The 22,988-nt window shown below is 45.9% G+C and overlaps 1 protein-coding gene across 2 annotated transcripts in view; it reads left to right on the forward strand.

The window, feature by feature from the left end:
* The first annotated feature begins 16,314 nt into the window (after positions 1-16,314).
* The window catches only part of TEPSIN (TEPSIN adaptor related protein complex 4 accessory protein), a 389,886-nt gene continuing 383,212 nt past the window's right edge, over positions 16,315-22,988 (forward strand). The window contains exon 1 of one of the 2 annotated variants that reach the window (XM_069655160.1): positions 16,315-16,429. In XM_069655160.1, coding sequence (XP_069511261.1) covers positions 16,394-16,429 — 36 coding nt within the window. In that variant the 5' untranslated portion in view covers positions 16,315-16,393. The remainder of the gene's footprint in view (positions 16,430-22,988) is intronic. The other variant, XM_069655161.1, reaches the window with a different exon arrangement.

Below are 22,988 nucleotides of genomic sequence, written 5' to 3' on the forward strand. Positions count from 1 at the left end.
CAAACAGCAGAACGTCACACCTACCCCATCAACTCACACAAACCTCAACACGACCAAGGCATCCTTATGCCATTGGCACGCAATGCCTCCCATTGGAACACAACCACCTTGCACACCTACCAACCGAGGCTACCTAGAAGCAAACCCACACACAGTGACTTTTTTCTGAACCGAAACAGCAGTACCATAGCAAAAGTCCTTATGCTCTCTCCCTCTCCTCCCACTAACGAGCCAACCCCTCTCTTATTTTCATCCTCCACTAGTGCACCTGGAGAGCAGGCAAATGCCAGTGGTGCACGGTATAAATCACACTAACATAACAGAAATGAAGCATCAGTGTAATAGGATTCTAGGTGCTATGCTGTATTGTTTTGGGATTAAAAGTGATTTTCATAGGAATTCTTATCAATGGTAAGCTGGCTTACTGCTGTAATATGAAAGCCTATAAATGTAAGTTCAGCTAATTTGCTCCGGTGACATCACCGCCAGTTGAGATTGATTTCGGAACAGGCGACTCGCTGAATAAGGCATGGTGTAAGAGGAAATGCCTTGGACTTCACCAAAGGAAATTAGCTTTGAGCCCTGTTTGGAACAATGACCTGTACCCCTGAGCTGTGGGGTAAAGCAACACAGGATGGCAGAGTGACATCAGAGTAAGACCTGGTCCCAGTGAAGCAACGCAAAATGGGCTGTTCACAGAGGAGGTACAGGAATTCATGGTATGCACCCCATGTCATCATTATGGGGTGTTGGCAAGAGCCGTAATACATGTGGGTATAATTAAGCAATTAATTTGGGTGCCGCTCATGGAGACTGATTTCCATAAGAGAAAGAAGCGTGAATGAAAAACCGAGGCATAGATTGTGCTGTATGTGAGGAAATAGGAGCTGTTTAGCTTGGTTTCATCAAAAGACATTTTGTGAGTCCTCTCAGCCAGGCAGTGAGCAATGAAGAGGTTATCTGGTGCAAAAACCTTCGACAAAGTGTGGGGGGAAAAATAAAATAATGAACAACATTTCATTATGCGTGAATTGAACTTAAATCATAAGCCTTTGCTAGGCTAAGTGATCCACCCCTAAGGAGACTATTGGGTAGCGGCCTCACCTCCATGCCTCATGGAAAGGGGCTCCAGAGAGGGGAGAAGTGACAACATCCGGGCAGTCATCACAATACAAAGGACCTTAGCCAAATTGGACAATCATCATCGGGTTGAGGAAAACATTATCCTGGAAAGGTATAAGTTTGCCACTAGGGAACAGAGGAGTGGAGAGAGCATAGAGTAGTTTATCACAGCTCAGGGGTTTGGCAGTGAAGTGCAGGTTTGATCACTGCCAGGATGAACACTTGAGGGACCAGTTGATGATCAAGTGTTCCAATGATAACATCAGGAAGGAGTTGTGGAAAGAACGGAATCCCTCTTTGGAGAGGGCCATAGAACTAGCAAAGACAGTAGAACACACTGAGAAATGCCTTAAGACACTTCAGGAGGAAAGGAACACTGATTCACTGCCAGATAAGTCGAAGTCCGAAGAAGGGATGGTGCAAAAGGTCTCCAAGGCTTCCCAGAGACAACTTGTAGGTGGAGCTGCGCGGCGACCAGAGACTATGGCCAAGAGGGCTGAGGATCGCCAGGAGAGCAAGCCCTCTAGTGGCAGAGTCTGGGGGCGGCAATGGGCACCTTTGAAGGACTCGAGAGGATTTACCAGAGAGGCTGTGCCCTCCAGAGATTTTAGGGCTTCAGCTGGAAGGAGATGTTATAGATGCGGGTGCATGTCACATCTTGCGTTTGACAAGGAATGTCTGGCAATCCACATAGTGTGTCATGAGTGTGGTAGGAAAGGGCATCCCACCCATTGCAGTAAGAATTTTAGTTTTGGTCCTGGTCAGGTGAGTGAGGTCAGAGTGGATGCTGATGATGATGCTTATTGTGAAGCTGGTAGGGAGGTTGTATATTAGGGGAATGCTGTTGTGGGAAGGGCGAGGAAGAAAAAACTCTATTCCATTGTACTGATTAGCAGGGTACCTGTTTCTATGCTCATTGACAGTGGCGCAGACTACACCCTGATCTGTGCGCAGGTGTGGAAAGAGAAATGTAACTGTTGCACCTTTGGGAGGATGGTGTGAGAGCGAATGTGTTTGGGGATGTGTCTATTGACATTATAGGAGGTTTTGAAGGAGAGCTACAATTTAAGGAAAGGAAGTCCATGGGCACCATTTACGTTACAAACAAAGGTGGAGAATTGCTTTCATGGAGTGACCAAGCAGAGTTAAAAATCAGACACGATACGAGTCACCCAGAACAGGTATTATCGGTTAAGATTGTGAGCATGGGTCTGGATGAAGGTGACACTGGGAAGTGTGGTGCGGAACACGAGACCAATAAGCTAGGATGTTTAAAGGGGTTTGTGCACAAAATCAGACTAAGGAGAGATGCTGTACCCAGGATAGCAAAATTACACACCATACCTTTGGCTTTACGAAAGGAAGTTGAAAGTGAACTGGAGAGAATGGAAAAGGATGGAGTTATTGAGAGGGTAGAGGCATCCGAATGGGTCAGTCCCATAGTGGTGGTTAGGAAGCCCAATGGGTCGATAAGATTGTGTATTGATCTCAGGCATTTGAATAGCATGGTTTATTGATTTGTATGGCGCGCCAAACCCAAAGGTAACTGGGCGCTACATAGAACAGGAAAACAGGATAGCTTAAAAACATAGTTACAAGGCACAATATAAATATGAAACATTACATCACGATAAATCAGTTAAAGAATATACATATGTACAGTCAGGTTGATAGAAGTTGATTGATACATAGTTTATCTTGGGGGTCATTAGAATGTAGTCATGTGAGAATATTCCGTCTAAAGCTGTAGTAGGACTGGTCTGTTCTGATGTCAAGTAGGAGAGCATTCCAGTATTGGACTGCCTCAACTGGGAAGCTGCTGCCGCCTGTTCTTTTTAGTCTAAATTTGGCAATCTGTAGGCAGTAGGAGTTGACAGTTCTGGTGGGGCGAGTGGAAGTTTTTCTCACTATTCTTGCTGCCAGGTAGGGGTGGCAGCGTTGTTCAGACATTTAAAGGTAAGTGGCGCTGTCTTAAGTGAGATTCTATCGCAGATTTTGAGGCATTTGTGTTCTCTTCTATAGTTAGAGATGTGTTCTTTGGGGTAGATTGATGGCAGTTCTGAGGGCATTGTTTTGAATTTTGTCAATGATGTATTTGTTGACTCCCAAGTACAGAACATTGCAGTAGTCGAGTTTGGAGAGTATTAGGGCGTTGGCAATGATGATGTAGCTGGCTTGGGTGAGGAAGCCTCTACTTGCCCTAAGGTGCTTGCACGTGTAGGCCGTGGAGGATGCTAAAGAGTTAACTTGTTTCTTTAGTGTTAGGGACGAGTCAAGGTGAAAGCCTAGTGTTTTCACTGTTTTGGCAACTGTGATTATATTGCCATCAATATTGAATGCTAAGTAGTTGGGGCTGAGTTTTTTTTAGGTTGGCAGCGGATCCGAGGAGCAGGATTCGGTTTATCATCATTCAGGCATAGTCCATGTGTGGCCATCCATGCCTGAATGATGACATATATTTTGTTTACCAAGGCCGTATCAGAGTCGAAGTTGCCCGAAAGAGGAATCAGGATCCGAGTGTCGTCTGTGTAATTTGTGTAGGTGACACCCAGTCTGTCCAATTTGTCAAATAGAGGCTTGGTAAAGATATTGTATAGAGTTGGCGAGACACAAGAACCTTGGGGTACACCGCAAGTTATTTTGATATGGTCTGCTGATGCCAATGAGGAAAAAACTCTCATTGTGCGGTTGTCCGAAAATGATTGGATCCAGGCTATGGCCTCTTTGAAAAGTGGGCAGCCGATGCCAGGTGTTTGCACAGGACTGTGTGATCTACCAGATCAAAGGCCGCTGACAGATCATGGAGGAGTAGCATGGCGGTGTTTCCCCTGTCATTAAGTTCATCAATCTGTACTTTAAGATCGATTAAGGCTGTTTCTGTTCCATGCTGCGGTCTAAATCCCGATTGGCGGGTACCTAGGAGTTGGTTAGTTTCAAGATAGTGCTGGATTCGTAGGTATGCTACTCTATTATCTTGAGAAGGAATGGTACCGTGGTGATAGGCCTGTAGTTAGTGGGAATAGCGGGGTCTAGAGTCTGCTTCTTGAGGAGGGGTAGGACCCAGGATTCTTTTAGGTTGCTTGGGATGGTGTTAAGAGGAGAAGGATGCATTAATCAGTTTGATTATGAAGGGGGTCCCTTGCAGCATCCTTAATTAGCTGGATAACTGTCATCCTTACAGTTGGATGGTTTGAGGGATGAGATGATCCTTTCAGTTTCCAGAATGGATATTTTTTTTTATTTGAATGGGTCAAGGCCAGGTGAGTTAGTAGTCGTAGGGATGGTGATGAGTGGGGTCTCATTGGGAGTTAGGGAGTATTTTTTTAAGGAGATTTTAGTTTGGAGTGTTTTGATTTTATTTGCTAGAGCATTTTGGATGCTGGTGCACCATTGCTGGTCTTTGGCAACGTTGTCAGGTGGAGGTACGTAGGATTCCAGCTCCATTGGGATAGCAAATAATTCCCTAGTGTTGGAGCTTGCGTTGCAGATTCTTTCATTAAATAGATTTTTTTTGTAAGTAGGATTTCTTTTTTGTAGTTGCTGGCTAAGAGTCCAAGTTTCAGTTTATTTTCTTCAGATAGGATATGGCGCCATTTAGATTCTAGTTTCCTTTTTTGCATTCTTAATTATTTTAAGCGTGGGGTGAACCATGCATTTAGGTGTGCTTGTTGTTTACTTTTTTGAGGTTTTAGAGGAGCAATGGTGTCTAGTTCTATTTTCATAGCTTTATTGTAGCTTTCTACCAGGAGCTTGGGATGCTGGTTATTTGGAAGAACATTGATAGTAGGTAGTAGCAATGGCAGGAGATTGTCTGGAGTTATGTTTCTTTTGTCTCTAGTGGGTGGGGGGGTGCGATGATTCTCTCTTTGGTAATTTGTTTATTAAGAGTTAATGTAAAGTCGATAAGGTAGCGGTCAGTCTAGGGTCCTGCCTTTGTTGTGGGTTGGGGTGAGAACTTTTTGGTTTAGGCCGTGTTCAACAAGCATTGTGGCTATAGATTGGGCTGGTTTGTCATCCGGGTCATTAAATCCTAGATTCAGGTCGCCTAGTAGTAGGCTTTGTAAGGAATTTTGTGTGTTATTGGCTAAGAGACTGGATAGATCCTCCTCGAAGGTCCCAATGGGGCCGGGTGGCCTGTATATTAGGTAGATGGTTAATGTGTGGCAGTTAGAGATGGCCAGTTTGGCAGTGAGGAGTTTGCATGATTTGAAGGAAGATGAGGCTTGTAATCTTATAGCAAAGTTGGTTTTAGCTATAATGGCTAAACCCCTCCTTTGCTGTTAGGTCTGTCCATTCTGATTAATTGATCATTTTCAGGAATAGCAAGAGAGAGTGCAGTTCCTGCAGCTTAGTGCAGCCATGATTCAGTGACTGCCAGGAGGTCAAGGTTGTCAGATGGTAAAGTGTCAGCTATATCAGTGGTGTGGGCCACTAAGGACCTGGCATTCATCAATGCACCAGATAGTATGGTTACGTTGGGTGTGTTCTGGACTTTCATTGGAATGAGTTTAGGCTGAGTGGTATTGTTGCAAGGTATAGTTAGGCTGGGACATGGCTTGGGGTACCGTGAGGTAGGTTTATATTGGGGGTTAAAGGCCTTATTGATATAACCTATAGGCTCATAGAGGCGGGGTAATCTAGCGCTAAGTCTGATGTTTCTGTCCGGAGTGAGACACAGTGCGAATTTAGAGGAGGACATAATGAAGGCAATAATTAGTATGGTAAGGCACAGAAGAGAGGGTACCTGGGTCTTGTTAAGGCACATCGTAGTGGGTGGGAGTGGAGAGCAAAGTAGTTTAGCTCAGGTTGGGCAGGGGCGTAGGCTTGCACCATGTATACTGAGTTATGAGAGCAACTCAGTGTCTGGCAATAGGCTGTTCTAGGAGGGCGCACAAGTCTAGCAGTTGGCTATTTCGAGTAGGCGGGCTAGACTCAAAGCGGTCACAGCGGCTAGGTTCTAGGTGGTCCCAACAGACTATGCATCAGGGTAATCACTGTTAGCTGGAGTGAGCATGTAGGCACAAATAGCAGGCTAGAATCCAAGCGGCCACAACGGCTAGGTTCTAGGTGGTCACAACAGGGTAATCACTGTTAGCTAGAGTGAGCACGTAGGCACAAACAGCACGCTAGAATCAAAGCCGTCACAGCGGCTAGGTTCTTGGTGGTCACAGCAGACTATACATCAGGGCAATCACAGTTAGCTAGAGTGAGCATGTAGGCATAGCAGGTTAACAGACAGATGGGTCACAATGGGCTAGTATAAGCATATGGTCATGGCAGGCTGAAATCACTATAGTTACAGCAGACTGCAGTGAGGGCTGGTTATCAACGTAGGTGGAGCTCAGTAGAGAGATACTTCCTGGTGTCAGAATTGAGGATGCGGAGGCATATTGGCATAAATGCTTTTTGTATAGGAGCACCAACTATGAGACATTTAGGGCAGCATTTGTAGTGTGCTAAAATGTGTCTACGGGGCGTCATCTGGGAGCATGCCTCTCACGGTGCAGGGGAGACAAGCATACAATCATGGGCCATGAGCAGTTAATAGGGCGTCAAAGGTTCGTGTGGCGAAATTGCAAATACATGGAATAACAATTAAATATAGTCGCAGTACAACGTTACTGTGTATAGACATTAGTATGGGACTTTCTAGGAGGGGCAGTTCTGCATAGGCGGCCACGGTAAATGTGTGGCATGAAAGTTTGGGAGGCAGAGAGTCGTTTTGGGGGTATGACAGGGTCTTACCAGGTGTTCATATGCGTGCAGCTGCTGGTGAGGAGACGTTGGTGATGGTGGCTGATAAATTTCCCTTGCCGAGAATAGATGATTTGTTGGTGGGGGTGTCTGGGGGAAAGGTATTTTCAATTCTTGATCTCAAATCTGCATACCATCAGGTGGAATTGCATGAGGAATCCAGGGATCTCACGGCCTTCATTACTCCGGTGGGACTGTTCAGATGCATACGCATGCCATTCGGTTTAGTGTCTGCAGCAAGCGTGTTCCAGAGCATTATGTACAAATTGCTTGGAAGTGAGAGGGGGGTCATGTGCCACCAAGATGATGTGCTGGTGTGTGGACGCAATGAGGAAGAGCATGATAAACGACTTAAGAGGGTGACAATGATTTTGGGGGAAGCGGGACAGACCATATCCATGGAGAAATACACATTTAATGCCAACAGTGTGGTTTATTTATGCCATGAAATTTCGAGGGAAGGGTGTGAAACCCAAGGAAGATGCCCTTGAGGAGATAAAAAAAAAAGAAATGATGGCGCCTAGTTGCAAGGGTGATGTGCTTTCTTTCCTGGGTTTAGTGGATTTTTCCAGAAAGTTCATTATGAGGCTTTCAGACAAAAGCAGAAACCTGAGAACTCTCACCCGCAAAGGTGTGGCATTTAAGTGGGATGATAACTGCGAGAGAGAATTTGAGGAAATTAAGAGGGCCATAGTAAGTGCACCTATATTGACTATTCTTGAGTAGAATAAAGATATGTTGTTGTTTGTGGATGCCAGCGATTATGGGATTGGGGAGGTATTGATGCAGGAGGAACAAGTTGGTCTACACACTGTGGCGTTTGCATCCAGAGTTCCGAAAGGTCCGGAAAGCAGATACTCCCGAGGATGGCCTAGCTTGTGTGTGGGGTGTTGAGAAATGTAAGAGATACCTGTGGGGAAGAGGATTTACCATTTGTACTGAGCATTTGTACGAGGTGAGAGTAATGTAGTGGCTGATGCTTTGCCCAGATCGGTGGAACGGGAGGCACAAGATTCTGCACAACTGATGCAGGAGCCGGATGAGGTGGGTGAGATATTTCAGGTTCACACCACCCTGAAGAAAAATTATTGGTATGTGGCCTGTTTAGAAGATGTGGTATATCAGAGAGTATTGGCAATGGTCATTAAAGGTGACATTGGAAGATGCGATGGAATCATGGAAGGTTTTGGTAGAGTTAAGGACAAATTGTGGGTTTAGATTAATTATTTGCATAGGGGACACCAATTGGTGCCACTGCTTGGAGTGGGTGCTAGCATGCTGTTGCTTACTGTGTATTCTATGCTGTTGTTGCTAGCTTTGTCATTATAGTTACTGCTGTTATGCATTTACATCATAGGGTTCAGATGTGGAATGTATAGTTTCGAACTGCTGAGATTCCACTGTTGGTAGTTGGTGGCTGCTTCCCTGGCTGGAGGTCGTATGCAATACTCTTAAAATAAACTGAACCTAATTGGTTTGCCTGTCTCCTTCCTGGTTCGTGCCCATTTAACACTCACTCCAACCATTCTCGCCGGCTATAAGGCAACCTAAACTCACTCTTCAGTCCTGCAAAGTCTATGGCCATCAGCTCCACACTCACATCTAAACACTTTACTGCCAATATTTCCAAAATCAGAGACTCTCTCCTGAAATTCATCACACTCCCTCCTCCATTTTACACTCCACTTAACCTACCATCATACTTCCTTCTATCTTCTGCTTTAGTCACACTAACACTGATGAAGTGCTCTCTCTATATTGATGAAAGCTAACCCCTCTTGTGCCCCATCGGACCCTCTTGGTCCTCAGCTAGTCAAGCCTATTGCCCTTATAGTGGCCTCTCACCTTGCGAAACTCTTCACCTGTGCTTCAACTCTGCTTGATTTCTGTTTTCAAAACAGCCATGGTCATTCCTCTCCTAAAATTTCTTAGACATCCACAACCTTCAAGACCAGCTAGAAGCAGGTTTCCGCTCCTGGCACTCAATGGAAACTGCTCTCATGAATGTGTCCAACCTCATCGCCTCTACTAAGCACTCAAACCTATTGACTACCCCAATTCTCTTTGACTAGTCTGCTGCCTTTGACACTGTTGATTACTCTGATTTCCTTAATGCTCTCTATCATCTTGAATTCGCAATCAAGCCCTTGCCTGGATTCAATCCTACTTTGAGCCTCGTCAATTCTCTGTCTCCTGGAGCAACAACACCCCTCAACTCACTCCTCTAACTGGTGGTGTTACACAAGGCTATGTCTTGGGTCCACTCCTCTTTAGACTCTACACGTATGCTCTTGGGGCACTAATCGATCTCCTTTGGGTTCTAGTACCAACTCTTTGTGGACAACAACCAAATCTTTTACTCTTTTCCTGAACTCTCCTCTGATCTCTCTATCCAAATTACCAACTGTCTCTCTACCATTAATAGCTTTGCACTCTCTGATGTTAAACTCTGCCAATACAGAGGTACTGTTCTTCCCTGTCAAAAGCTCTCATCTCTTCCTCTGCCTATTCAGTTCCCAACTGACACTCTCCACTACTCTTCTTCAGATAGAAACCTCAGTCTCATCTATGACCCATCTCACAACTTCTTTACTTTCCTCTCCAAAACTGGAACAGCAGCTCCCCTCAACTTCACTAAATACTAGGAAAATCAGGCACCTCCTTCCTTTCAATATCGCCAAGCATCTCTTAACCACTTTTGTCTTCTATAAACTGGACTACTGCGCCAGCATCCTGTTTGGTCTCCCCAAATATGCTTTCTGTCCTCTCGTCAAGATCATTAATTTTGCTACCAGGACTCTTTGAACTCCCACCCTTCACACCCACCTACTTGCTCGTACTGTCACCAGGCTGGATGGCTGATGAAGCAAAACAGGGCTAGATTTAAATTTCTTCTCTTGGTTCACAAATCTATCCACGGTAAAGCACCACTGTATCACTTGCGTGATCTGAATGACACAAGGCCTAGTAAGATCGTGGTTTTGTCCTCCTCGTTTTCCCCTCCTTGTCTGGTCATGCCTAGAAACCCTTGTGTACAGGCGCATTATGAATGTCATATCAAATCATATCCAACTCTATAAGCCTTCTCGTAATCTCCACTCTGCCTTCTCGACTATAGTTGTGGCTCCTCGGCCTCCCTGTGCTTCCTCTCGCTTACGCTCTTTCTCTCTTCTTGCTCCACTTGCATGAATTCTCTTACCCCAGACAACTGAGAAACAGTCCACACAGATTTGTTCAAAACCAAACTAAAAACCTTCCTCCTCGCCTCAGAGTTACCTTCTTAACCTACCTCTCATCTGCCTATTCGCTAACATGTTTCCCTCCCCTCTGACCCGTCATTGTCTCTCACTTCCTCTGCCTCGATTCTAGCACTTCACCCATCATGGTCACATCCCAAGCAGAACTGGCGTACCGCCTACCTGCACTTAAAAATGTCCTATGTTGTTTTACCTTTATGAATGTCCACTTACGTATTGTCCCCGGTGACTATTCCATTTACTCCCCTCCACAACCTGGTCAGAATGTCCCTCAAACTCACCCCATTGTAAGAAGCTCACTGCTTCCCATCCAATCTGATTTATTATCTATTATGCATTCTTTTGTGTTCAAAAGAGCATTGTTCCTCTGGTATATAAATTAAATAAATCTTACAATAAATACTGTAATTGTCTAGATGAACTTGTGGGTGTTGATTCAGCTCATTGTCACCAGGAAAGAAGCAGAGGGAAAGGTAGCGGGTGGGAACGGCCATAGGGATTAGCGTGGTGCAGGCAGTCAATCAGCTGATAAATAGCCAAACAATACCCACAAACTGTGTCCTTTCTTACACCCAATCTTACTCCTATGTGTACTCAAGTGCAATAGTTTCAGCGTATAAATGCACATAAGTGCCCCCTCATAGACAAAATGAAAAGGACCAGGAATTCACAGACTGAAGGGATGCAAAGACTTTCAACAACATCAAACAGACGATCTCCGGTGCTTGCAACAGTTCTATACTGAGATGTGTACTACCATCACTGTTGACACTAGTACCTCAGAGTAGGTGCAACATTCACTGAAGATCGGATAGTGGCCTATGCATTCAAACCCCTCACGGTGTTGCAACAAAATGACTATTTCACTTGTGCATGGGCTATGGCATACTTCAGATCTTCCTTCTGGGTATATCGTCAAACTCTGCAAGGCAATACAACCGTTGGCTCACACAATAAGTCCAGCACGCAAAGTCAGCAACTGCTAGACTGGACAGTCTAGTAGCCAAACATCAGGATTTTTAATTCCAAGTTCAGTATATCACAGGGAGAATTAATAAACATGCCGACCGACTGTCTGTTTAGACTTCCCATTACCTGGGATCAGGAAAAGGATTTTCTCGATGATTACTACATAGTAGCCTTGGTTGAGGATCTTGTGCATAAAACGGGAGAGGACCATTATGAACTGAGCTCTTTGGAACAAAACTACCAAAGACCTTCAAAAATACATACTCAGTGGTTTGCCTTCAGAAAGGAACCTGGCAGTATAGATGCAGTTGATCAGCATGTGCCCAGGGCCACAAACGATTACAGATCAGGGAAGCATCCATAGGACAAGTACAAATACTACATGAGGTAAGGGCCAAACTGGAGCCACGTTTACAGAATGAATGTAGGCAAGACATAAGGAATAGTACTGGTGGATTACATCACCAACCCTACTAAACTGCACGTAGCAGGAAGCATGACCACCATTGGACCACTAGAGAGCACTTTTCAAAGGGAAGGCTATACCTTATATATTACGGGGATGCAACTTCTCAAGGGATGACACACTATTGAAAAAGCAAAAGTACAACATCACTGTCTTGTGGATGAAAAAGAGCAAAGGGCAAATTAAACACGCTAACAAGTTTAACTAGGAAAGTCGACAATTAGCTGCATCATCAGGTTTGGAAGGAATGGAAAAAGGGCACAAAGCAGCATACCACATGACTCTGTTGTTTAATAGGAACAGCTCCTTTTGATTCATTGAAGGGAATATGGTAAGATTGGAACTGTGCCCACCCTGGATGCCAAAGACCACTGACCCCAAGTCCACCGATACACAGAAACTACAACTTAAAATGATAATTAAACAAAATTGCATTGAAAGCATGCAGTGACAGCACTCGCAATCAAAGTTGCAGATGAAGACAAAAAGGACAGACTATCCATGTGCAGTTGACCACCAATCGTAGCCAAAACTGAAGAGAATGATGCAGCACTGGAGGACGTAGATGTTGGAACATGAAATAAGTGGCACGCACCAACTCTCCAGCGGAGAGTGGGACCACAACAAAAATGAGTCAGGACTCACGAAGAGTCATTGACATCCATTCTAGAACCTGCTCCACAACCATTCCAGAAAGGACAGACATTAAAGACTTGCTAGCAGAAGCTGATGCGATGGCGGAAGATGAGAACCCATCCAATGACTACACAATGGATTTCTCTTGAGAGGAGTCCAGCGTGAGCCCAGAAACACCTCAGAGCACAATAAGAGAATAAAATGACCAGATGCAAATTGAAAGATGAGATGCAGTAGGCCTACTGTTCTCATAAAAGTCCAAGATTTAAGGATTCTGAGCACTATTGTGTCTGTTTTCTCTCTCTTTCCACTGGGCAATATTCAGAAAGGGAACTATGGGGCGTTAGTCCGTTTTTTGCCTGCTCTACTGCTAAGATGCTGTGCAAATAAAGCATATTTTGGGCAAACAAGATAAAAAAATCTTGGACCCCGTTTGTTGTTGCTTTGCATGATTGCATGCCACTGTAATCTAGACTGAAGTGGTATTAATAAATACAGTATAGGAACAGTGAAGGGTGGCTCCCCTCATCCCTCCACCTTCCTATATACCACCCCTGTGCCTTTGAAGCACCTTTCCTGTTATTTGGCCCATTATAACACAATGCAGATTTGCCATACTAATGTTTAGAAAAATAATGATTAATAAGGCACAGAGGCGGGGGCGTTAAGGTTTGAATTACTGGCGCAACATCATAAACAACATATGGGTGCGGCAAACAATTGAGGGTTTCCAACAAGAGTTCTTGGCGTAACCCTTTCAAGCTTGCCCCATCGTGCCCAAATCAGACCTTGAGCAAACTGACTATGCAGATCTTTGGCTGCTGGGAAAACTGATAGCACCGTCTTAGTGCGTCCAACGATATGAAACGGTCACTCCCTCCGGTGCATAACTTCTGCTGGAGGCTTCAAGGGCATTCACGTCTGACACCCTCTTGCAGGATATCAGACAAAAAAAAAAAAAAAAAAAAAAAAAGAGTGGTTAGTTTGGTCATCAAAGCCTTCCAAGATTTCCTTGTTATCTGGCCAGCTTAAGAAAAGCCATAGCACCACAGTCACATCACAGAGTTGTATTTGGGAGCTAGAGGTGTTGTCAGACAACCCCCTTTCATCAGCTTTTCGATCATCTAGTGCTACCCGATAGGTGTACGCTTTATGGTTAAGAGCCCTGCTGAAATCTACAACCTATAGATATTTATTGTCCTGTAAGCCTTCCCTTCTAACGATAGAAAATGTGCTACTTCTACCACATCTGACATAACGGGATCTTGGGCTCTTTACATGCACCAGCCATTTCGCTGGTCCAAGCAGCTCTGTGGGACCTCGTAGTACCCGGTGCCCAAGAACTCCAGATGAACTGTCCAGCAACTTGCTAAAGGCCTAACTTTCCCCAGGAACTCCAGAAATCCTCAATGCTTCTAGCGTCATTGTTCCATCCCCTACCATCAGACGGGGTTCACCTGCCGGGTTCTACACGATGTGAGGTATCCTGTGGAGTAAGATTGTGGGCTCTATGGAGAGCGCCAGGAGAATTGGGAACCACACTTGCGTTACCCAGAGGGGCGTCACCAACACTAGCCTGACTGCATGTTTCCTGATGGGTGCTAACGTAAACGTGATCATGACAAATTGGGGAAAGGCATATTCTGTGTCCCGTCCCCATTGCTGGAGAAAGTGTCTGTTGCCGCTGCTGCTGGGACTGGCCTCCAACTGTAGAACCTATCAGCTGACGATTGAAGCTCTACACAAAAAGATCTCTGTCATGCCCCAAATGTGCATCAGTCTCTGGAATCTGTTCAGCCTCCAGTCGCTGGTGTCCTACAGATGTCTTGGGTTCCAGTCTGCAACTGTGTTCGGCAAACCTGGTAATTAGCCCGCCTGTACTGAGTTGTTCTTTTACAGGCAGTATTGGCAAAGGTTCTTGGCTAAATCTGCTAGTAGTCGGGAATGTGTGCCTCCTAGATAGTTGATATTCCTTACCACTGAAATGTTGTCCATCCTCAGGAGGATGCAGCATTTCACTGAGCGATGAGTCAGCACTTTGATTGCAAACCAACCCACTAATGTCTCCAGGCAATTGATGTGATATCGCAGCTCCACTTGGGACCACTTCCCTCCTGTGGTCACTGGTCCTCATCGAGAACCCCATCCTTGCCTGCTGGCATCTGATTCTATTATGTCTGTGGCGCACCCGAAGATCGCTCTTCCATTCCAGGCTGCCATATGTTCCAAACACCACTGCATCTCTGTCCACGTCTCACTGGAAACCGGAATCACATGGTCTTAAGACAGTCCCCTGCACAGGTGCTGAATCTTCATCCTCTGTAGAGCTCGGTAATGCAGCAGGCCTGGGAATATCGCTTGAATTGAGGATGCCAGTATGCCCACTATTCGGGCTATGCTGAGGTTCCTCCTGTGCTTCACTACCGTTGCTGATATATCTTTGCAAATTGGGTGCATCCTCTATGGTGGTAAGCAAAGCAATGCTTTGAGTGTGTCCACTGTAAATCCCAGGAACTCTTGTGTTTACGTCGGCTGCAACTCTGTCTTCTCCCAGTTTATCTGGAAATCCAGGTTCTGTAACAGGGACGTCGCTTTCGCGGCCTGTACCAACAGCTCTTCCTTGTCTTAAGCCATGATTATCATATTGTCGAGATATAATATTAGTATTATGCCTTGCTCCCGGAAATGACCTACTACAGGTCTCGGAAGTTCTGTGAAGGCCCATGGAGTGGGCGCTAACCCGAAAGGTAGACTCGTAAATTCCCATGTTTGTCTTTCCCAGGTGAAGCATAGACATTTCCTGTGTTGGGGGTAGACTGGAACCGATAAGTACGTGTCCTTGAGATCCAGCCCAACCAACCACTCTACGGGTTGGAGCAGATCTCTCAGGAGATGGATACCTTCCATTTTGAAGTGCCTGTATACTAGAAATCACCAGTCTTTGTCTTATCAGCAAAAGATTGCTGTAGAAGCCTGAATAGTCTCCTGGCACCTCCGCTATTGCTTCAGTTGTAGCTAGGTGACGAATCTCCAAGCTCAGTGCCTGGGAATCCTCTCTTGAAAACGTTATCAGGCTCAAACGGGTTCCACAAAGAACTCTAGTTGGAAACCCTGAACTGTCTGCAGCACTCAGGCTCGTTCGCGATATTGCAGCAGTAATTCAAAGGCTGCACAATGCGAGCCTCCGGTCTTGAAATAGAACACAATAAAAACAGTGGGGTACCCCCCACCACTCTTTGATCACACATTAGAACCAGAGAGCACCCTCATCACGCAAACAAAATAACTGTTTAAAAAGCTCCCCCTTTGCCCCACGATATGCTGGCTATCCGCCTGTAAAATATGGGGTTTTAAAATATCATAGGTTATATGGGAAGAAATATAAAACTTCCCTGAATACATTTCCTCAATACTTGACTGGCGCAACAGATCAATTTAGCTCCACACCTGGGGCCCACACTCCAACATAAGCCGTGGGAACATGGCCAGCCGCACACGGGCATTTGTCAGCGCCTTATCCCCAGGCATAGCTCTGCGATGGCTCTCTTCTTGTTGACCAAAACTTGCACTGATGAGGAACGTAATGCGGTGCAAGCCTCGATCTGAAAAATGGCTCGACACACCAAGCCTCGGTCTAAGAGGCGCCAAGGACCAGTCAAGTCTCAATCCGTGCTGCTTAATGCCAAGTTGCTTCCATAAAAATGTAAGTGTCAATGTATCACGACACTCCCTTGCAGAATTTTACACGTCTATAACACGTTCTTAACCCCAACAGCACATGTATCTGAATGTTTTATTTTAGTTTACCGGCACAGCTGATATGTTAAGATCGGCTTCTGTCTTTGTGTAATTGCGTTCACCTTTGTGGTGGCGCTGTCACACCTATACATCCCCCAGACACATCACTCATCGAGCTAGTTCTTCGGCTCTCAGGTTGGATTTGTTTTTGTCGTTATTGGGCTAGTACAGCACCTCTCATGTATTGTGACGCTGTCCACGCTTGACCAATAACAATTCCAATTTGCACAGAAAAACAAAGAATAGAACAGTCGTTTTAATTGGCTGACTTCTTATTTATACTCCTGTGATTGGACAGCTACGTTTCCGGGTTCCAGTGAGGTGGCTGTCGGGATTGGCTGCAGCGGTAACTAGCATTTTCTCTGATTGGAGGACCCACCGGCTGGTAGGGATGGCGGTGATGGACAGGCTGAGCTTTTTACAGAAGGTGAGGGTTCGATCGAGTACTGTTACTCCCTGTACCTCCATCGACTGTGAGTTTTGTATTCGGCTAGTTATTAGTGTAGCTCAAAGGGCTGTGCTTGGGCTGATTGGAAAGCACAACCTCTATTAAAGAGCAGTGCCTTGGACCCTGAAGTTGTTTCTGCTGTGACCGTTGGACAAATTACTTAAACCGATTTAGCATGATTTTAGGAGGCAGTGATCCTGCAAAAAAAATTCATACTGCCTCAGCAAAAATTCCATCTGTTACCCAGGTAAAAACGGTAGTGTACCCGTAAACGGTACAACCGCTGGAATTCGATTCCAGGTCGTTAGGGCCAGGGAACAGCCCCAGATCGTTAGTTGCAGGGTTGAAGTATCCAGCTGTCTCTGAAATTGCTCACTAGGATTGTGCTCTGCAGGAAATATTTAAATGCAGCCTCTTGGGTGAAAAAGGTGTGCACTTTTTTTGTAATGTGCCACAATATTCTTTGAAACGGCCCTCTCCTGTGTTATTTTCCAGGTGCTCATTATTAAACTTCTGAGAGGCAAAAATGTTATGAGTGAGGGGTGGGAACAATCGACACCATCCACCCAAAGCTCTTCCGTTGCTGTTGGGACCCCACAGTCAATTCCAATTTCCAGCACTGCCAGGATACAATCCTAACCCCCAGCATATCCTGTTATGTGATACCGCTGCGGCGCTGCCCATTTTACTAAGCCCAGTGTTTTTAAAAAAAAATGTATTTATTTTATTTATTCAACATTTGTATGGCACGCCTATACACAATTGTTTTCAGGCGCCGCAAGACAAATTGGGGGAGGTAAAAGGGGGAACCCCAAAAATAGAACAAAACGGTTATATTGGCCTTGTGACAATCCTACTGTGCAAGTGCATGACAAGGTGGTAAGTGCAGAGGGGAAGTGGTAGAGGAAGAAGTGCAGGAGTGGTATACTCCGAAAGATGAGCAGGAAAGTGCTAGACGTGCCATGGTGCGAAATGCAAGAGGAAGGGAGGGTGAGTGTAGTGGAAAGGGAGGACCAGTTTGGGCTAGTTTGGGTAAGGGAGCCCGAAGGCAAGTGCTGGGGGACTAGAAGGGAGTGGCCCCTGTATGACTCTCAAGGCACCAGGCCCTAGTCGCAGCGGCAGAGGAGTTAGCACGGGAGGGGGAGAGGGAAGCAAGAGCAGAAAAGGAAAGTTTTTAAGTTTTCTGAACTTAAGAAGATCCATCTCAAGTCTGAGGGGGGCAAGGAGGCTGTTCAAGAGGGAAGAACCAGCCGAGGAAAGGGATCTAACTTCCACTCTGCTTGGAGAAATGTTTGACCTGTAGAAAATTGGAGCCAGAGGACCGAAGGACTCTGGCTGGGAAGGAAAGCTGGATGTAGAGGTCCCGGGCCCCAGACAGCCTTGTGGATAATGCAGAGGGTCTTGAATTTGATCCTTGCGGTCCCCGGGCGCCAGTGAAGAGATTTGTGGGCTGGAGAGAGATGCAGTCCCTTGGTTTGAGGCCAGGAATAAGTACACAAAGGTTTCTAAGCGCGGACCCGGGGATCGACCCTGTTTTGCTCCGTGTCGTCTGGCTTCCAAGGCGAGCATGTTGCCCCTGAGCTATCCTCCAGAGATTATTCTGGATTAGTTGAAAGGAGGAAAGAGGAAGATTGATGAAGAGGCTGTTGCAGTAGTCCATGGTGGGTTCATTTGTGGTTTGCCGAGTGGAGCAGAAATAAAAGGCAAAGGTTGTAGCATAGACAAAAGGGGTGCTCATTGCCCTCCCTTGTGGGGAAAAGCAGACGTCACAGGCTTAATAGAATGGATAACAAGAGGGGAGACAGAGTTCCTTCCTCAGATAGGGCTCAATGGACACTGCCTGGAAGAGAGTCTAGGTACGAAAACAAGCCTACAACGGGGAGGACAAGAAAACTGGAGAGGGCAGTGGGGGTGACACTGGCGATAGAGTGAAACATCAACATCTGTTTCAGTATAAAGGCATTAATCCAAATGCTCAAATTTGGGTTAAGAGCACCATCAATGTGTTATGTGCTGTTCTTGTTTAAGTATTCTCATTGTTTTCTTCTCTTCCTCGTTTATCACCTTCTGTTGGCCATCCTGTCTGTGTCGCAGTGAGTGGCCATCGTCTCAGAGGGCAGTGTGGGATTATGAATCTGTGTAACAGGGTACAACCAGCATGAGGTACTGGACACATGGCATTGCTGAAACAGGATTTGTCGTCTTAATGAGTGAGAAATTACTATTTGCATAGGGGGGAGTTGGTGAGTGAAGCCTGAAGAGATCTGTGGATCTGGTAAAAGGTATTACATTATGTCTCGAGACTAGGAGCCTCCCACATACAACGTGGAAATATGATTTCTGGATTGTTTTGCTTACAGTCTTCTTGGTTTGCAAATTCTTTGGGTAAGTCCATCTATAGCCTTAAGGAATTTCTGGTACTCGGCAAATAGGAGTCTGATTGGGTAGACTGCCTGAATACGTGGCAGTGCAGGATTTTAGAGGGTGGTGACCGGGAAGCCTCCGTAAATCCTAAAATGAAGTGTGGATGTGAGTGTGCAGAGGGTGTGGCTTTCAACAAACCCCTCAAATAATCTGTCCTTATTTAGCTTTATCTTCAGCATGTGTTTCAGTAGACCATAGAGCATTTCTTTAGTGGCTGTATTTTAAAGTATTCAGGGAGGACCTATTGTACCCGTTTGCATCACATGCTTCCTTGTCATTCAGTATTTTATTATATGTATGGTATTACCTGAGAGCCCTACAAGTACTCCCTAGAAAGGGGCATGTGGTATGTTGGGCACTATAACAGTGTTGATACTTGTGCGACCCGTAGGTACTCCTCGTGGTTGTGCTGTGTGAAAATGGATGGCATTTTACTTTAGGTCTTTGGATGTGTCTCGGTAGGTGCTGGACGGCACCCATCATTGTGGCAACAACATAGGAGCCCAAGCCATGTGAGGGAAGGTGGTCTGGAGCTGAATAGTGGCTGGCTGGCAAACACATGTGTATCCATAAAGCAGTGTGAGAATGAGGTAAGCCACAGTCCGAGGCACAGATTATGCACACCTACATGCCCAGCATTGAGGTATGAAGGCAGGCTTGCTTGCCTGAGAATCAGGATGACAATCGTATAAATGTGTTCACGTTTTTGTACCACAAGGTATAATGGAGAGCTCCTGCAGCGGTGGTGGTATTTGTCACGTGGGTGGGCCGAGTAGTATTAGATCGAGCTTGGATTGTCCTTTAAGCCATGTCCCCCCCAGGACGTTCCATTAGTCAGTCCATTGTTAATGTAACAGACTAAATCATAAAGACTTTACTGTATAAAGCTCATTGTGTAAAACTCGCCAATCGAAATTAAGATTGGATTAGCAGGAGCTAATAGTAGCTCTTGGGTATTGAGCATTAACCAGTAACTACCATTGGGAAACGAGGAGCTAGTACATAAAATCAGTCTACTAGAAGATGCTCTAGGACAACCAGCCTGTCGCCCTGGCAGACTTTGTGGTAGCCAGACCGTAGTACCAGAAAAATCTGACACAACGACATCGAAGATAAACTCCTGAGTTTAAGGTATGTATAAATGCACCACTTCTCTGGACATCCCTTAAACGCACTCTAGAATGCAGCTACGGCTATGACAAAACTGCTCTACTTTGGGTCACACAACCTTTTACACTGAAATACCAGACTTGCCTCAACACCTCTGCCATTCGAATACAGCGACAACCTACAGCAAATTCGGCCTAGCTTGATACACATATTCTCCTACACTAGCGATCTGTCATGAACACCCTTAGCCCCCACCCACATACCTGGCCTCTGGGCTGCTTAATGGAGCCTAGCTAGCCCTCCTAAGCCCTAATTTCAGTCAAATGCACACACACATCTTAAGTCTCCTCTTAGAACCTTTCCCATACCTGGACTTCGGTCCCTGAGGGCGTACTATCACGGTCCCCGAGGGCGTCTTATCACAAAGTGTGTTGAGGCCATATATAAATGGGAAAAGGTGCTATATAAATGATGACTACAATACAAGAAGAAAATCCCCAAAAATATCAATTGAGAAAAAACACCATGGTCCCTTATATTAAATGCACCAAAAAAGGGAAAATTGCTTTATAATGAGTCAATGTCAATATTTAATAAAGAATAAGGTCTGTCCATTGGTCGAGAGCTGATCCACATGGGCAGAGATACTTCCAATACAGCTCATTACAAAATAGTAGTTAATCTCAAAAGCAAAGCGAAAAAGTCCTTTTGGGACTTAAAAAGCCAAAAATACAATTTCAGAGGCTTCAAAAATCATCAAGCAGAAACAAGGAGGTATTCCCTCCCACCCCATCCATAGAATTTGTATGGAGAGGGTGATTCCAGACTGCTCCAGGGCTTCTGTGTTGTGCTTCAGCTTCCTTCTGCCTCAAAGCCAACCTCTTTATAGTTAATGGAGTTTTGTTACACTTAGTCATCAGTGCAGAGTTTCTGCAGAGTGCATTGAGCTAGTTGCTGCCCTCCTCCCCTCCTAGCCAGCACGGTACCTGTACTTTTTGTGCAGTAGGAAGTTGCTGTGTGATCTCTAAAGCAAGGGCATCAGCCTGACGTTGAAACCTCTCACCCAGCAGCAAGCAGCTTTCCTATGGCACTATGCTAGTTGCTAATAACCTCTGACTCCCGTTCTCCCTCATATCCGGCTTCTCCTGAAACATTGTATTTCATTGTAGTTGCTTACTATGGGCTAACCGCCCTCTCCTTCCACTGGAGCCAGACACATTCGGTCATCTTTGACTCCTCTCTCCTTTACTCCTCCCATCTTGGACCTTGCCAAAAAGGCCCACTTTCAACTCTACCTCCTTAGAGACATTCTTCTTTTCCTCACCTTCCCCCCCGGTGCTCAATGTCTCGAGAGCTCCAGGCTGGACTACTGTAACAGCCTCTTCCTCAACCTGCCTCTCTTCTCTCTGCACTCTTCAACCAATCCAAAATAGACCTATCCTTTGCCTCAAGCACTGGGACTGTACCTCTCCAGCCGTAAAATCTCCATTGGCTCCCGGTTGCAAGGATCGAATTCAAGACCCTTTGCATCATCCACAAGGCTTTGTGGGAGCACACTACCCGCAGCCATCCCCCCTCTTTTCCTTCTCCTTCCCTCCATGCTTACCAGAGCCCAATAGGATCCAGGACCCCTTCCCAATCACCACCAGCACCCCCCCCGCACTGCCGTCTGGGCACACACATGCCTATCGGGTTGCTTGCCCCACTCTGCACTTCACTGTCTGGCGGTAGAGCCTGAAATTTCTCCCCCTTGCACTTACCTGTTGCCCTCCAACAGGCACCTCTGGCACTCCTGCCCCCACGGGGGACCCTAATAGCACTTATCCACACGCCACCCCCTTTTTCTTTCTCTTCCATGCACTTGCACGCTGTGAATGTCATAAAAGAAATACACAAATAAATGACTTAATGTTATTCTTTACAAAACATTTTGTTTTGTTTACTATAACAACCCGCAATATTGGAATACTTCCCAGACTGTTTGGAGTGCATCCAAGAAATATTGTTTATGCATAGTGCTTGTGTGTTCCATATCAAAGATTAGATTGACGTACAGCCCAGACATCCAAACTAAATGTAATTCTCTGTTCTAAACACCTTAAATGCGAAGGATGAGCTATCTCGTCCTCAGCAGTAGTGCTTAGGACGAGATCGCTTGTCCTCAGCATTACTTAACTTTGCGAGGCGAGGTGGATCGCCCCCCCTGCTGCCGCTGCAGCGATCCTCCCGACCCCCAGCCTGTGAAGGGGAAGACTTCCCCTTCCGTGCTGGGGGTCGGGGATTGACATGATGGCGTCGGCGCACGCTACATGCTCTGTCATAAGAAGTGATATTTATATGCTGAAGCTGTTGGGCTCCAGCATGAAAAGCATCGCAGCCATGCTTTTGCGTGCTGCTCTGGCATTTCTAGCCCAATGAGGGCTTGAAGTGGAGACTCTCCCCTTTCCAACACGCCCTCACTCAAGGAGATTGCTGGTCGAGGATTGATCGATCCTCGGCCAGCAATCACCACTGGATCACTAGGGAATAGATTTTCTGGGATGGGGCCCGCCACCAGACTAAACCACTACCAAAAATGGAAAGAAATGCCGAAATGTTTTACCTTCTTTGGGGCCAGATTGGTGCTATTTTGCACCTATTTGCCCCCAGGGAACGCAAACTTTTTATTTCTCCAAAAACACACACTTGGGGGACTGACCCTGTGTCTATGGGCCAGCCCCCCCAGAAATCACCCCAGAGGAAAGGCAGATTTGTGCTGCTTCCCTGTGGGGCAGAATTGAATGTATGACCCCATTTTGCCACCCCTAGGAAGCAGCAAGGACCACTAGTCCAGCAGCGATATTATCTTGGGTGTGGGTCCCCGGTTGCTGGCTCTCCCCCCACCCCCCAAGCCAATCTGGCCCCCATTCCCACCCCCCAAAAATGCCAACATATTGGCATAATGTTTTGCTTTCTTTGGGGTCAAATTAGTGCTGTTTTGCACCCATTTGCTCCCAAGAAAGGC

The sequence above is a fragment of the Ambystoma mexicanum genome, chromosome 3q, assembly GCF_040938575.1.
Source record: "Ambystoma mexicanum isolate Mex_15411 chromosome 3q, UKY_AmexF1_1, whole genome shotgun sequence".
Taxonomy (NCBI): Eukaryota; Metazoa; Chordata; class Amphibia; order Caudata; family Ambystomatidae; genus Ambystoma; species Ambystoma mexicanum.